General features: G+C 45.4%; 1 protein-coding gene across 39 annotated transcripts in view; it reads right to left on the reverse strand.

Annotated features, from left to right (window-relative positions):
• Positions 1-16,503, reverse strand: part of RALGPS1 (Ral GEF with PH domain and SH3 binding motif 1) — a 309,829-nt gene that overhangs the window by 261,276 nt on the left and 32,050 nt on the right. For all 39 annotated transcript variants that reach the window (XR_010148845.1, XR_010148843.1, XR_010148844.1 and 36 more), the window contains exon 2: positions 461-582. Coding sequence is in view for 36 of the 39 variants with exons in the window: in XM_054659082.2 (XP_054515057.1) it covers positions 461-582 (122 nt within the window). In the remaining 3 variants the exon portion in view is untranslated. The remainder of the gene's footprint in view (positions 1-460; positions 583-16,503) is intronic.

The raw sequence follows: 16,503 nt of genomic DNA on the forward strand, positions 1-16,503 counted from the left end.
CCCAAACCCCACAGCAGGGACCCTAGCCCAGGCCACTGCAGACCACCAGTCCTTATAACCATTTCCCACTGAGCAAGGTAAATAAGAACCCATGGCCAGTTGGAATGACTTCTGTCTGACTTCATTCCGGAATGTGTGTGACTTATTTATAATCAGCAGCGGCTTTTCCTGGGAAAGGTCTGATCCCTTCTTGCCACCAAAATGGAATGTGGCACTTGCTACAGCTGGACTGGGCAGGTATTTGTTTTTCTTTGAAGAGAACGACTTCAGAAAACACGCTGATCCTCAGGGCCGACTGCCTCCCAAATCTCACGCCTAGCATGGCCAGGGGCCTTAGGAGTGCTAAGAATGGTGGTATTCACAGAGCCCTACTGCCTCGCTGTCCAAGGCTCAGCTGGGGCCTGGGTTAGCTGAAAGGAGACCCCTCTACCCACTGTCCCGATTCTTGCAGCCTCAGTACCTGTGGAGTGGCAGAGGTGACCAACACGCTAGCCATCAGACCATTCCTCTTGTACATAGTCTCCAGGCCACAGGGAGCTTCAGGGCAGCCTCTGCAGGTAACATAACCTGTCTGGAGAAGTCCTGCAAGGCAAAGGGGCTCATAAAAATCAGTCTTCAAAACAAATTTATCCCCACCCCCAGGCAAAAGTTGTACCAGATTTGAGCAGATCATCTCAGAGGAGACCTTTAAAGAAAGGTCATAAGCTAGTGGCTTTCAGGCTAACTATGGCCCACAGATACAGTTTGATGGGCTTGTACAGGGTATTAATATTTTTAAAATTAATAACCAACATTTAAAAATTGGAAGATTTCACATAGAATTCTGCATTTCTGACTTTTCTGGCAATACTGGGCCCATTTTACTGTATGGTGACCATCAGCCAGCTGAGTGGTGGCTGCCCCTTGGATTGGAGCAGGGCCTTTGAGTCCCCAGTTAGCTTGTGCGACCATTTCAGTGCGTGCCTGGCCCTTGCAGGCACTAGAGTTTGTGATCTTTGTCTTATTTATTTTGAGACAGGGTCTTGCTCTGTCACCCAGACTGGAGTGCAGTGGCTCAATCACGGCTTACTGCAGCCTCAACCTCCTGGGCTCAGGTGATCCTTCCACCTCAGTCTCCCGAGTTGCTGGGACTACAGGCATGTGCCACCATGCTCCACTAATTGTTTTGTGGAGGTGGGGTCTTGCTATGTTGCCTAGCTGGTCTCAAACTCCTGAGCTCAAGCAATCCTCCCACCTGGGCCTCCCAAAGTGCTAGGATTACAGGTGTGAGCCACCGCATCCAGCCTTGATTTTTCTTTTAAACCAAAGGCAGGGTGAAGAAGACAAGCAAATTCTCTTGTGTTCCCCTGGCACCACATTTCTTCATCCATAATAACCTGGGTAATAGCTAACCCCATATAGTACCATATGCCATGCTTGGCATACATTAGCTCATCTAACCCAAAAATCCTGAAGTAGGTCCTATCATTACACCCTATTGCATGTGGGGAAACTGAGGCACAGGGAGGCAGATATCTCATTATTTGATGGCTTTGTTCATGCCACCCTGCCACCCTGTCATCATTCAAGACCCTGCTCAAATGTCCCTTCTTCTGGCTATCATGCCTGAACAACCCAAAACAGAGCCAGCTATTCTGTCACCCAAGTGCACACACCTCTAGAAGAGCATCTACCACATCACTGAACACAGAAAGCTGTGGCCACTGACAGCTTTTTAGTGGCAAGTGACCAGGAGAGTAAGGAGGGAGTTGGGAGGAAGGCGAGGAGAAGACAAAGACTGGAACCAACTGCAGTTATCCAGGCAAGAGGTAAGGAAGGGCCCCTGAGCTGAGGCTGCGGCAGTCAAGTCAGAGAGGAGAGAGACTGAGAGACAGGAAGGACAGAGACTCCCCAGGCACTGAAGTGGAGGGAGGCAGAAGTACCAGCTGAGGATGAGATGGTTTTTGGCATGAGGTACCAGAAGGATGGTGTGTCCTTCTTCAAGGAAGGAACAGAGGTGACATAGCAGATTTGGGGGAAGGATGGTGAATTTGATTTGGGAAATGCCGAATCTGTGATGCCTATGTGAAAATCAGTCCTGGAGAGCAAGATCTAGCCCAAAGGTCACTGCGAAAAATGATTTGCCTGGATAATTGCAGTTGGCTCCAGTCTTTGGAGGTAGCTCAAAAAGAAGAAAAGTCAGCCTGATGATATTGACTCCATCTGCAACCCTCCCAGGTCCCTCAGTCACAGGGCCTGGCACACAGAAGTATGCTGTCAAAGAAACAGGGGCGGCCGGGCACAGTGGCTCACACCTGTAATCCCAGCACTTTGGGAGGCTGAGGTGGGCAGATCACTTGAAGTCAGGAGTTCGAGACCAGCCTGGCCAACATGGTGAAACCTCGTCTTTACTAAAAACATAAAAATTAGCCGGGCGTGGTGGCAGGCGCCTGTAGTCCCAGCTACTTGGGAAGCTGAGGCAAGAGAATTGCTTGAACCCAGGAGGCGGAGGTTGCAGTGAGCCAAGATCTCACCACTGCACTCCAGCCTGGTGATAGAGCAAGATTCCATCAAAAAAAAAAGGAAGAAAGGAAGGAAGGAAGGGAGGAAGGGAGGGAGGGAGGGAGGGAAGGGAGGGAAGGGAAGAAAGGGAAGAAACAGGGGCAAGCAACCAAAAAGGAATGTCCAAATGACCCAGGTTCTCTCCTGGTACATCTCCAGTGCTGACAATGACTCTTCTCTCATCCCTCAAAGTTGCTCCAATACAATATATCCACTTCAGTTATCCCCTCCTCAGTTCTATCCTGTGAGCCTTCTACCTTCCCATTCTTCCCAAGAACACTCAGAAGAACTAGCCTGCCCTATAAACAACATTTGGGAATCAACTGGGGAAAGCTGACTATGGATCTTAGAGGGTACCACTGACTTTCTGTCAATTCTCCTAAGTATGATAACAATGCAGTGGTTAAGTAGGAAAAGGTCTTTATCCTTAGTGAGGTATGTGTCAACATATAGACGTAAAGTGAGTTTAAAACTTAGGTTAAAATGGGTCAGCAAAATATATGTGAGTAGAGACAAGGCAAATATGCCAGCATGATAACGATGGCTGAATCTAGTCAAGAGGGTATAGAGGAGTTCATTGTACCAGTCTCTGCACTTTTCCAAGTACTTGATAATTTTCATAGTTAAAAGAAAAAAAAAAAAAAAAAGAACTGGTCAGGTAAAGTTTTTCCTTAGAGAAACAGCTGAGCTGGAGAGGCCAAAGTCCTCTTTCATGAGCAAGGAGAGGAGACGGGCTGAGAAGTCTCATTTGATAGTCATTTTTGTCCTGAGAGAAGCCATGTTTGCCATCACCAAGAACCACAGATCCACAGCTGGTGCAGCTTTAAAAAGCAGCTCCACAAAAGATTTGAACAGACATTTCACAAAAGAAGATATATGGGCCAGGCACAGTGGCTCACACCTGTAATCCCAGCAGTTTGGGAGGCCAAAGTGGGCAGACCACCTGAGGTCAGGAGTTTGAGACCAGCCTGGCCAACATGATGAAACCCCATCTCTATTAAAAAGACAAAAATCAGTCAGATGTGGTGGCACATGCCTGTAATCCCAGCTACTTAGGAGGCTGAGGCAGGGGAATCGCCTGAACCCAAGAAGCGGAGGTTGCAGTGAGCAGAGATTGCACACTACACTCCAGCCTGAGCAACAGAGTGAGACTCCACCTCAAAAAAAAAAAAAGAAGAAGAAGAAGATACATGAATGGCTAACAAGAGAAATGCCATCAGGGAAACACAAATGAAACCATAATGAGATACCACATCACACCTACCAGGATGGCTATAATTAAAAACAAAAGAAAACAACAACAACAGGCCATAACAAGTATTGGCAAAAATGTGCAGAGACGGAACCCTCATGCGTTGCTGGTGGGAAGGCAGAATGGCACAGCCACTTTGAAAGATCGTTTGGTATTCTCTTAAAAAGTTAAATATAAATTTATCACATGACCCAGTAATTCTACTCCTAGGTATCTACCTAAAAAAAGAAAACATATGTCCACACAAAGACATGAACATGAATGCTTATAGCACCATTATTCATAAAAGCCAAAAGCTACAAACCCTCCAAATGTTTATCACCTGGTAAACGGACAGAGAATTCAGTCGACACACCGCAGGATGGAGCACTACCCAGCAAAACAGAGAGGTGACGCGCTGATACAGCCACTTCACCAACAAACCTTAAAACACATGCTCAGGGAAAGAAGACAGATGAAAAGGAATGTACTGTGTGATTCCATTTTTAGGAAATGTCCAGAAAAGGCAAATTTAGAGCGACAAAAGTGCACATCACTGGTGGGCCAGGGGCAGGGACAGAACTGACTACACAAGGACACAGGAGTTTCTGAGGGATGGAAATGTTCTAAAACTGGATCGTGGTGGCAGTTAGCTCTAAAAATTCCCTAAAAATCATACAATTATACCATTAGAAGGGGTGGGTTTTATGAAATATAAATTATACTACAACAAAAGAAGCACCTTCAGCTCTGTTTCATGATGGTGATCTGAACTTACATGTTTAACTCTTCCCTCCCCCATTCCCCTTGAAATTTCATATATATATACACATATATGTGTGTATATATACATATATATGTGTATATATATACATATACATATATATACACACATATATATGTATATATACATATATACACACATATATATGTGTATATATATATATATATATATTTTTTTTTTTTTTTAAAGAGACAGCTCTGTTTCCCAGTTTGGAGTGCAGTGCTGCAATCATAGCTCAATGCAACCTCAAACTCCTGGGCTGAAGGGATCCTCAGCCTCCCATGCAGTTGGGATTACAGGCACGTGCCACCATGCCTAGCTATTTTTTTCTATTTTTTGTAGAAATGAAGTCTCACTACATTGCCCGGGCGAGTCTTGAGGCTGGGCTCAAGCGATCCTCCCACCTTCACCTCCCAAAGTGCTGGGATTATAGATAGGCATGAGTCACCACACTTATCCAGGATACTATTAATAAGCAAAAAACTTTGAGGAATGTCTAGTGCAGAAGAGACGGCACTGAGAGGAGGGAAACAGCCCCTGGAGGCAAGGAAGGGCTTCCCAGGATGGAGTGGCTGGGACCCTCCAACAGAAACTCCCATGAAAAACCCATACACTTCAAAATGGGAAACCAAAAACTGAGACTAAAAGTAAATCCATCTCAAGATTCAAAGGCAGTATAAGGCTGACCAACTCAGCCTGTCTGTTCTAAGCCAGAACAAACCAGCTGGTATGGATGGAACCTGTTCAGATCAGTTCAAACAGGATTAAAGTGACTCAATCCAGGCCTAACAGAGAGTCACCACAGGAGACCAAATGGAAGACAGCCAGCTTGATCCTCTTTGAGTGGATCCAGCCTGTCTCAGGCCCAGGCTGAAGTGGGCCTGACTCCTTTCTGGGTGTGCCTGGCACTCTGTAGCTCTTCCCAAGGGGAGCCCAGACATGGAGCTCAAACTGCTCAGCCTGGCCCAAACGAGAGGCCTTGCTCTCCCTGCTTTCCTAACAACTGAATTCTCAAGTCTCACAGCCCTTCAACACAGCCCTCAGGCCCTCTTCTGTCACTGGCCATCGGCGCACACCCTCTGCCCATCTGAAGGGCACCACCACGCTACCCACTTCTTCAGCTTCACTGGGTGGCTCCACTCCACACATCACCACCAGCACTAAAGTGAGTGCAGGTGCTGTGTAAGGCACCCGGCTAAGCATCACATGATTAGCTCATTTAATCGTCACAACAGCCCCACGAGGTAAAGACTACAGACTTCAGGGAAATGGAAGCACAGTGAGGTAATGTGACTTGCTGTGAGTTAGTGGCAGGACTGGGAGGTGCAAACCCTGGTCAGTCAATGCCAAGGCCTGGGCTCTTCATCATCCCTGACACTGCCTCTTGCAAGAGTCCGGGTGAGCACTGGATGAGGAAACGTGTTTAAAATGCTCCATCAGGGCCGGACATAGGGCAAGTACTCAATCAAGATCATCAGTTACTATCGGTGTCAGTGTTATCATACAATTTTCTATTCATTTATACCTATTCTTTTTTCCTAAAACAAACAAAAAATTAACTTTAAGTGTCTGAGAAAGAACAGTATCATGCTTTGTAAAACCATGGGCTTCCACTGCTGGGAAGGGGATCACCAGCAGTGGGTTCCAGGCTCCCCAGGGAGCATAGCTGAGTCCAGGGGTCCAAGTACAGGAGTCCTCTCAACTTGCCCATCTTCCCCCTGTGGCCCACCCCACCTACAGATGAAGTATGGCAGCCGTAGTGTGTTACCCATTATGCTTTATACAGGAGGTCTGACCTAGCAGGAAAGACAGAGCACTTGTTTCCAGTCTGACTCTGGCATGTCTCGCCCCTGACAAAAATGGCCGAATTTATGGGCAGCGACTCTCAGACAAGTGATACTTCACATACTAGGAAAGTACAGGATCAAGTACAACGGACTGTCCTTTTCAAGGCTCAGAGAAACCCCCATCCATCCAACTTCAGTCCCTGAGGCCTGGCTGAGCCCCCAGTTCTGTATCAGGAAGCAGACTGCCACTGAGGGGGTCAGCCTGGCCTAGCCCCTCCCTGAGAACAGCTTCCCTACCCAGAGTAGGGCCCTGAAGATAGGGAACTGTGCTTCCTAAGCCAGACTGACTAGACCAGGGTGCCCCCTGGTTCTCCTAGGAACTCAGGACCCTGAGATATTAAGTCTCTGCTGGTCAACTAAGCTAAGGTGCCACACCCTCGGGAGTAGACAGTGGCCCCATGCAGGGACAGTCTGGTCAGAGGGATGAAAGCAGGGGGAGGAAGCAGATGCACAGGCAGGAACTGAAGAAAGAGCCTGTGTCTGAAAGAAAAGGAGAGCAGCCCAGGGCCCGGCGATAAATGCCTCTCTGTCAGCATCAGGCAGTTAGAGTAGATTTCCACAAGACCTTGACCAAAGCTCGTTCCTAAACATCAAGTTCATGCCAATCCGCGGGAAATCTGACCCTGGAAATGCACTGGCTCACTGGAAAGGGGAAGACACACACTATTCATTCACTCACTGTGTCCCTACCTCATGCTAGACACTGTCCTAGCCAACAGTTGCTAACGATTTTCTGTCTTAGACCCTTCTGGCAGTCTGGTGAAGCCTCCGGGCTCCTTCTCATAGAAATGTTTTTAAATGCATAAAATTATACCAAAAAATTATATTAAAATATATTAAATTGTTTTTTAAATAATTTGTTATGTAGTAATATATGTATTTCTTTATGTAAGGGAATATATATCTTTATTATTGTATTCAATAACAAGAACTATTGGGGAGTCTAATAACTACCGTAATTTCAAAGTAGTTATGAGCACAGATATTCTGAGTTGCCCACGAATGTTATGTGACATGAAAATATCTGAGATTTCTACTGGTGACCAAGTCCCAGGTACTGTTAATATTACTGTGGTTCACTGTCTATATTAATAAATGAGAGAAATGCTAAATTTCAGTTCAAAGTTAATGAATGTCATTTTTTCCATCCAAATTCATAGATACTCTGGTCAAGAACCTCTGTCCCAGGCACTGGGCACACAAGGTGGGCAGGCACAGAAGGTCCCTGCTGCCACGGAACTTATACTCTAGGTAGGCAGTCAGAAAATACACATAACAAACAAGGTAACTTAAGATACTGATAAATGCCTTAAAGAAATGAAATAGGGTGAAAGATGATATTTGCCAGGATGGTCAAGGAAGGACTCTCTACAGATGCGATATGTAAGCTGAAACCTTAGGAAGGAGGCAGCCATACAAACCAGTGGGAATATGAGTATTCTTTGCAGAGGGAACAGCAAGTGCAAAGGCCCTGAGATGCACATGAGCCTAGCAGGTTTATGATGGAGGGAGAAGGCCATGGCTGGAGCTGAGTCACCTGGAAGCAGTCGACAGACAGGCTGGGGCCAGGGCATGAATGGCCTTGTAGGCCATGGTGAGGAGCTGGGGTTTCATTTGGAGTATACTGGAGGGAATGCTAGAGAGGTTCTTCCTTTTGAGACAGAGTCTCACTCTGTCACCCAGTCCCAGGCTGGAGTGCAGTGGCGCAATCTTGGCTCACTGCAACATCCACCTCCCGGGTTCAAACAATTCTCCTGCCTCAGCCCCTCGAATAGCTGGGATTACAGGCGCTGGGATTATAGGTGCCCACTACCATGCCCGGCTAATTTTTGTATTTTTAGTAGAGATGGGGTTTCACCACATTGGCCAGGCTGGAGTTGATCTCCTGACCTCAAGTGATCCACCTGCTTTGGCCTCCCAAAGTGCTGGGATTACAGGCATAAGCCACCATGCCTGGCTGTGCTAGAGAGTGTTGAGCAGGGGAGTGACATGATCTGATCGGCACTGTTTTGGAAGATCACTTCGGCTACTCTGTGGAGAACTACATTGGAAAGGTCAAAATGGAGGCAGTTAAGTCAGTTAGGAGGTAATAGATGGCAGCAGCTTGGATTCATGGGGAATGGATCCAGGAGATGTTCTGGAGGTTGCATAGACAAGACTTACTGATGGACTGCATGCAGGGGGAAAAGAAGAGAGAGGAAGCAAGGATGCCTTCTAAGTTTGAGGCTGTTACGAATGAGTAGATGGGGGCCTAACTGCCACACACTGCTTGGTAGTTCATTCGTTTATTCAACACCCACCCACTAGATGGTTCACCGGAGCACAAAGAAGTGGGTGACCAATGCCTTTGGGGGTCAAAGAAGACATCGCTGAGAAGAACCACTGAGCTGGGTCTTAAAGGATGAATGAGAGGCTCCAAGTAAAGTGTGGGCAGTGTGTGGAGGGCGCTGGGCATGTGTGGATGCACAGGGGAACAAAGGGACAGGTGGGATACCAGCATGCTGGGGCATGAGTGGCAGGTGTCCTCTCCCACCTTCCCCAGTCCCATGTCCATCACAGATTAAATGGGCTCTGGGGACACAGCAGCAAATAAGATAGGCAGGACTCCCCATGCAGTTTATCCTTTAACAGATGGAACTAACACCACAATATAGCAACAGCATCTTGCCTTCTGTTCACTCCCTCATTCTCTGAACAAACTTTGTAAAATTTTCCCAAGCCCTGCTCTGTGCAGGGGAGTCGCACAAGCCTCTAGGAGCTCATACACAGTCTGATCATTGTCATTGAGACAATTTATCAGACACGTGGTGTCAGGTGAAAGGATTTATATACATTAAGACCCATTTTACAGATGAGGCAACTGAGGCTCAGAGAGATAAACTGTAGGGGCTCCATTTTTATACATCTACATCAGCTGTGTCATCTACTACACAGGGAGGTAGCCTGGCATAATGGTGAGAGCACCAGCTTTTTCAGTTTGGGCAAATTAGTTTGCACCGCACCAAAAACGCCATTCTTTCCGCCCTCCTTCTGCCTCTCTCACCTTACACATACACACACGCACACACACACACACACACACACGCATGCACGTGTACATGCACACACATACTCTGGCTGCTAATTCCTCCCTGGAAACCAAAACACTGCAGGAGAAAAAGTGATTCTCATGATGTAACTTCTTAAGAACGTGGCAGTTGTATCAGAACCACAGTACAATCCCACATCTCTTTTTTCTGCTTATGACAGAATCTGGTCTTGTGTGGGGGGACTCCTGAAGAGGGAAAGGAAAATCCCATATGCAACCTTGGTTTCCTTCCAATCTTCCAGAATTCTCCTTCAACGTTTCAGGTTCAGGAAACCAAGAAAATAACATGAGACAGTCCAATGCAGACCACTCCTGAGAAGGCATAATAATCACTTTTTCCAGCTTAAGGAGGTTGTTTCAAAGAAAATACACACGTCCAGGAATGCTCAATTACAAGAAAGTGATTTCTTCCAAATGTTTCAGACAAGTATGAAAATGGATCCCAAACACCATTTCCAAGCCCACTTCCGCAGTGTGGACGTGCAGCTCTCCCACGACTCCGCAGCCGCCTCTTCCTCCTTTCTGTGTCATGCACAGAAGCTAGACAAAGACAAATAGGAAGGTAACAAAGAAGGATTTTGCCACAACCCCTCCAACAACTGTTCGGTCTACTCCATGAACAGTAAGTGTACACGTGTGCACACAGGCACATGCACGCATGCACATGCGCACACAGACACACACACACACACACTCTCTCTCAGCCATAGCCACAGCACATCAGATTTTGTATTGCCAAAAGGTTTCCCACTAGGGCACCCATTACTCTGGGTCTGGACCTCCTGCCAGGAGTTCAAGAAAGGCCCCCTTGTGTAAGGATGGCCATGCTGTTATCTCTACCTCCTCCTGACCCTCTCCAAACTCTCCAAGCCTCCTTTCCTGGCAAGTAACAGCATCTGGAGGCTTTCAAAGAGAGCCTGGCCACGTAAGCACATGTCAGACTGGAATGGCCATCACTCACTCCACTGTTTACCGGCTCCCTCCTCAACTTCTTTCAAACTACACCACTCAGCATCCAACCTCTGGCCTCTCTCCCAAGAAAGGAGAGATAGTGAGCTGAGGAGGCACCACTGAGTCCAAAATGCCATGTGGGGCTAGGCCTCCGTGGAGGAGAGAAGTCAGCAATGCTCAGTAAAGAGGGCTGGATTTAGAGACAGGATCCTCCACAGGTACTAGGAACAAGGGATAGAACTTGGGAGATTGAAGAGGTCCCTCACGTCCCTTGTAAGTTGGATTCCTAAGTATTTTATTCTCTTTGAAGCAATTGTGAATGGGAGTTCACTCATGATTTAGCTCTCTGTTTGTTATTGGTGTATAAGAATGCTTGTGATTTTTGTACACAGATTTTGTATCCTGAGACTTTGCTGAAGTTGCTTATCAGCTTAAGGAGATTTTGGGCTCAGACAATGGGGTTTTCTAGCTATACAATCATGTCATCTGCAAACAGGGACAATTTGACTTCCTCTTTTCCTAATTGAATACCCTTTATTTCTTTCTCCTGCCTAATTGCCCTGGCCAGAACTTCCAACACTATGTTGAATAGGAGTGGTGAGAGAGGGTATCACTGTCTTGTGCCAGTTTTCAAAGGGAATGCTTCCAGTTTTTTCCCCGTTCAGTATGACATTGGCTGTGGGTTTGTCACAGATAGCTCTTATTATTTTGAGATACGTCCCATCAATACCTAATTTATTGAGAGTTTTTAGCATGAAGCGTTGTTGAATTTTGTCAAAGGCCTTTTCTGCATCTATTGAGATAATCATGTGGTTTTTGTCTTTGGTTCTGTTTATATGCTGGATTACATTTATTGATTTGCATATATTGAACCAGCCTTGCATCCCAGGGATGAAGCCCACTTGATCATGGTGGATAAGCTTTTTGATGTGCTGCTGGATTCGGTTTGCCAGTATTTTATTGAGGATTTTTGCATCAATGTTCATCAAGGATATTGGTCTAAAATTCTCTTTTTTGGTTGTGTCTCTGCCCGGCTTTGGTATCAGGATGATGCTGGCCTCATAAAATGAGTTAGGGAGGATTCCCTCTTTTTCTATTGATTGGAATAGTTTCAGAAGGAATGGTACCAGTTCCTCTTTGTACCTCTGGTAGAATTCGGCTGTGAATCCATCTGGTCCTGGACTCTTTTTGGTTGGTAAGCTATTGATTATTGCCACAATTTCAGCTCCTGTTATTGGTCTATTCAGAGATTCAACTTCTTCCTGGTTTAGTCTTGGGAGAGTGTATGTGTCGAGGAATTTATCCATTTCTTCCAGATTTTCTAGTTTATTTGCATAGAGGTGTTTGCTGTATTCTCTGATGGTAGTTTGTATTTCTGTGGGATCAGTGGTGATATCCCCTTTATCATTTTTATTGCGTCTATTTTATTCTTCTCTCTTTTTTTCTTTATTAGTCTTGCTAGCAGTCTATCAATTTTGTTGATCCTTTCAAAAAACCAGCTCCTGGATTCATTAATTTTTTGAAGGGTTTTTTTTTTTGTCTCTATTTCCTTCAGTTCTGCTCTGATTTTAGTTATTTCTTGCCTTCTGCTAGCTTTTGAATGTGTTTGCTCTTGCTTTTCTAGTTCTTTTAATTGTGATGTTAGGGTGTCAATTTTGGATCTTTCCTGCTTTCTCTTGTGGGCATTTAGTGCTATAAATTTCCCTCTACACACTGCTTTGAATGTGTCCCAGAGATTCTGGTATGTTGTGTCTTTGTTCTCGTTGGTTTCAAAGAACATCTTTATTTCTGCCTTCATTTCGTTATGTACCCAGTAGTCATTCAGGAGCAGGTTGTTCAGTTTCCATGTAGTTGAGCAGTTTTGAGTGAGTTTCTACAAACCACTGCTCAATGAAATAAAAGAGGATACAAATGGAAGAACACTCCATGCTCATGGGTAGGAAGAATCAATATTGTGAAAATGGCCATACTGCCCAAGGTAATTTATAGATTCAATGCCATCCCCATCAAGCTACCAATGACTTTCTTCACGGAATTGGAAAAAACTACTTTAAAGTTCATATGGAACCAAAAAAGAGCCCACATCGCCAAGTGAATCCTAAGCCAAAAGAACAAAGCTGGAGGCATCACACTACCTGACTTCAAACTATACTACAAGGCTACAGTAACCAAAACAGCATGGTACTGGTACCAAAACAGAGATATAGATCAATGGAACAGAACAGAGCCCTCAAAAATAACGCCGCGTATCTACAACTATCTGATCTTTGACAAACCTGAGAAAAACAAGCAATGGGGAAAGGATTCCCTATTTAATAAATGGTGCTGGGAAAACTGGCTAGCCATATGTAGAAAGCTGAAACTGGATCCCTTCCTTACACCTTATACAAAAATTAATTCGAGATGGATTAAAGGCTTAAACGTTAGACATAAAACCATAAAAACCCTAGAAGAAAACCTAGGCATTACCATTCAGGACACAGGCATGGGCAAGGACTTCATGTCTAAAACACCAAAAGCAATGGCAACAAAAGCCAAAATTGACAAATGGGATCTAATTAAACTAAAGAGCTTCTGCACAGCAAAAGAAACTACCATCAGAGTGAACAGGCAACCTACAAAATGGGAGAAAATTTTCTCAACCTACTCATCTGACAAAGGGCTAATATCCAGAATCTACAATGAACTCAGACAAATTTACACGAAAAAAACAAACAACCCCATCAAAAAGTGGGCAAAGGATATGAACAGACACTTCTCAAAAGAAGACATTTATGCAGCCAAAAGACAAATGAAAAAATGCTCATCATCACTGGTCATCAGAGAAATGCAAATCAAAACCACAATGAGATACCATCTCACACCAGTTAGAATGGCAATCATTAAAAAGTCAGGAAACAACAGGTGCTGGAGAGGATGTGGAGAAATAGGAACACTTTGACACTGTTGGTGGGACTGTAAACTAGTTCAACCATTGTGGAAGTCAGTGTGGCGATTCCTCAGGGATCTAGAACTAGAAATACCATTTGGCCCAGCTATCCCATTACTGGGTATATACCCAAAGGACTATAAATCATGCTGCTATAAAGACACATGCACACCTATGTTTATTGCGGCACTATTCACAATAGCAAAGACTTGGAACCAACCCAAATGTCCAACAATGATAGACTGGATTAAGAAAATGTGGCACATATACACCATGGAATACTATGCAGTCATAAAAAATGATGAGTTCATGTCCTTTGTAGGGACATGGATGAAACTGGAAATCATCCTCAGTAAACTATCGCAAGGAGAAAAAACCAAACACCGCATGTTCTCACTCATAGATGGGAATTGAACAATGAGAACACATGGACACAGGAAGGGAACATCACACTCTGGGGACTGTTGTGGGGTGGGGGGAGTGGGGAGGGATAGCATTAGGAGATATACCTAATGCTAAATGACGAGTTAATGGGTGCAGCACACCAGCATGGCACATGCATACATATGTAACTAACCTGCACATTGTGCACATGTACCCTAAAACTTAAAGTATAAAAAAAAAAAAAAAAAAGAACTTGGGAGATTGAGCAAGCACGGAAAGAAGGGCCAGGAAAAGCGTCTTCTTGGGGAAGGGAAGCGCCTATGTTTACGGAGCTGAATTGGGGGCCGGCACAAACAAGCAGCCATCCTGTGACAGGCATTCTCAAGCGCCCCCATGTCCCAGGCTCTGTATGCTGAAGCTGAGGAGGCAGAAGGGGAGAAAACCCATCCTTGGCCTCAGGAAATTTATAGTCCAGCCCAGGGATGCCTAACCTTTTCAAGGATGAGGACTTTCTGAAATTTTATTTTATTTTATTTTATTTTTTCTTTTTGAGATGGAGTTTCACTCTGTTGCACAGGCTGGAGTGCAGTGGTGCAATCTCAGCTCACCGCAACCTCTGCCTCCCAGGTTCAAACGAGCGATTCTCCTGCCTCAGCCTCCCAAGTAGCTGGGACTACAGGCATGCACCACCACGCCCAGCTAATTTTTTGTATTTTTAGTAGAGACAGAGTTTCACCATATTGGCCAGGCTGGTCTTAAACTCCAGGCCTCAAGTGATCTGCCCACCTCGGCCTCCCAAAGTGTTGGGATTACAGGCATGAGCCACTGCGCCCAGCCTCAATTTTTAAAAGAAAAGTAATTCATATGCATAGTAGAATTATGTAAACTGGATAAAAAGGTATAAAATATAAAAGGCAAGTCTGCTCTCCCCAAAGCCCCTACCTAGTCCCTGTCCCCAGGGTTAACACAGTTCACAGTGTTGGGTAGCATCTTAATGCACACACCCACACAGATACTCTGATATGTGTGGATATACAGGGATATAAATATAAAGGGAAACACACTCTAGAGACCCGCCTTACAACACTAAAAAAAATGTAGTTCTCTTTTTGTCATCTGTTAAGGAAAAAAACCTTCTGTAACAAAAAGCTATGATAAATTCACCAACACTCTGGTTTAACAATCCCTGCAGTAGCTACATATATTTGAGTAATAGTAGGGGCCATGCACAGCACCCACCCTTCATTCTATAGACAAGGCTCAGAGCACACCTGGATTTGGGGAGGCTTTAAAGTCACCTGTAGCTCAACCCCACCCCCACCAGGGTAACAAGCTGCAGTGCAGGCTTGATAGGAGCACAAAACAAGGCAGCTACAGAGCAAGTGAAAGAAGCCAGGCTCCTCCCTGTGGCTTAGGGGACAGAGAACCAGGATCTGAACACTCACTTTTCACTTACTTTGTGCCCTTGGCCAGTTGCTTGACCTGGCCAACATCCACTTTCCTCCTCTGGGGAGAATCATGGTACAGGCTGCACATCCCTTATTCGAAATGCTTGGGGCCAGAAGTGTTTCAGATTTCTGATTTTTTGGATTTTGGAATATGTGCATTATCTTACCAGCTGAGCATCCCAAATCCCCAAATCCAAAATCCAAAATGCTCCAATGAGCATTTCCTTTGAGCATCATGTCAGCACTCAAAGAGTCTCAGATTTTGGAGCATTTTTATTTCAGATTTTCAGAGTTGGGATGCTCATCCTGTACCTACCCCTGTACCTACTTCACAGGAGGCTGAAAGGATTAATAAGATGATGTATGTAGAAGTGGCTGGTGCAGAGCCTGGCAGGTAGCGTGGATTCAAGAAATGACAGCAATTGTTTCTGGTAACACCCTCCACCACCACTTCACCTTCCAGCACAGACAATGCTCTCTTAGCCTAAGACCACAAGAATCAATTTGAAGGGGAGGCAATGAAACAAATGTGAATGAGGAATATGCATTTCTCTGAAGACCAGGAAAGGGTTCTCTAGTTGGCAGGAGAGTTTTCTTTTAGACCCTCTATGAAAGGCTGGCTAGAGCGTCCCCATCTCCCACATAAGCATCTACAATCTACTCTGGAAATCGAAGGTTCTCCCCTTCCAAAACAAGGTGCCTGCAGAAGACAGGTGAAGGAGGAAAAAATCCTCCCCTGCAGCCACCAGCTGACAAGACCTGATTTCTTCCATAGGGAAAGGAGGCAAATTTTAGGAAACTGGGAGGCCAGGGGATATTTGTGGGGGTGGGCTTAAAGGGAACATCAAGAAATGAGGGTGAAAGGGAGAGTGAAGAAATGAGGGTGGTCTACCTCAGACATACCAGATACCCACAAAAGCCCTGGGTGCATCAGAGGTGCCCTGCTATTCTGGAAGCCTGAATAGTGAAGCTTCCCCTTGTGTGTGTTCGGAATCACAGTGCACAGTAGCCAGGCCAGGAACTCAACCCCCCATTTCCTTTTCCTAACTCTGTAAAGCCCTCAATCTTTTTTTTTTTTTTTTTTGAGACAGATTCTTGCTCCCTCACCCAGGCTGGAGTGCAGTGGCGCAATCTCAGCTCACTGCAACCTCCGTCTCCCAGGTTCAAGCAATTCTCCTGCCTCAGCCTCCCAAGTAGCTGGGATTACAGGTGTGTGCCACCACGCCCAGGTAATTTTTGTATTTTTAGTAGAGACGGGGTTTTGCCACATTGGCCAGGATGGTCTCGAACTCCTGACCTC

The sequence above is a fragment of the Pan troglodytes genome, chromosome 11, assembly GCF_028858775.2.
Source record: "Pan troglodytes isolate AG18354 chromosome 11, NHGRI_mPanTro3-v2.0_pri, whole genome shotgun sequence".
Classification (NCBI taxonomy): domain Eukaryota; kingdom Metazoa; phylum Chordata; class Mammalia; order Primates; family Hominidae; genus Pan; species Pan troglodytes.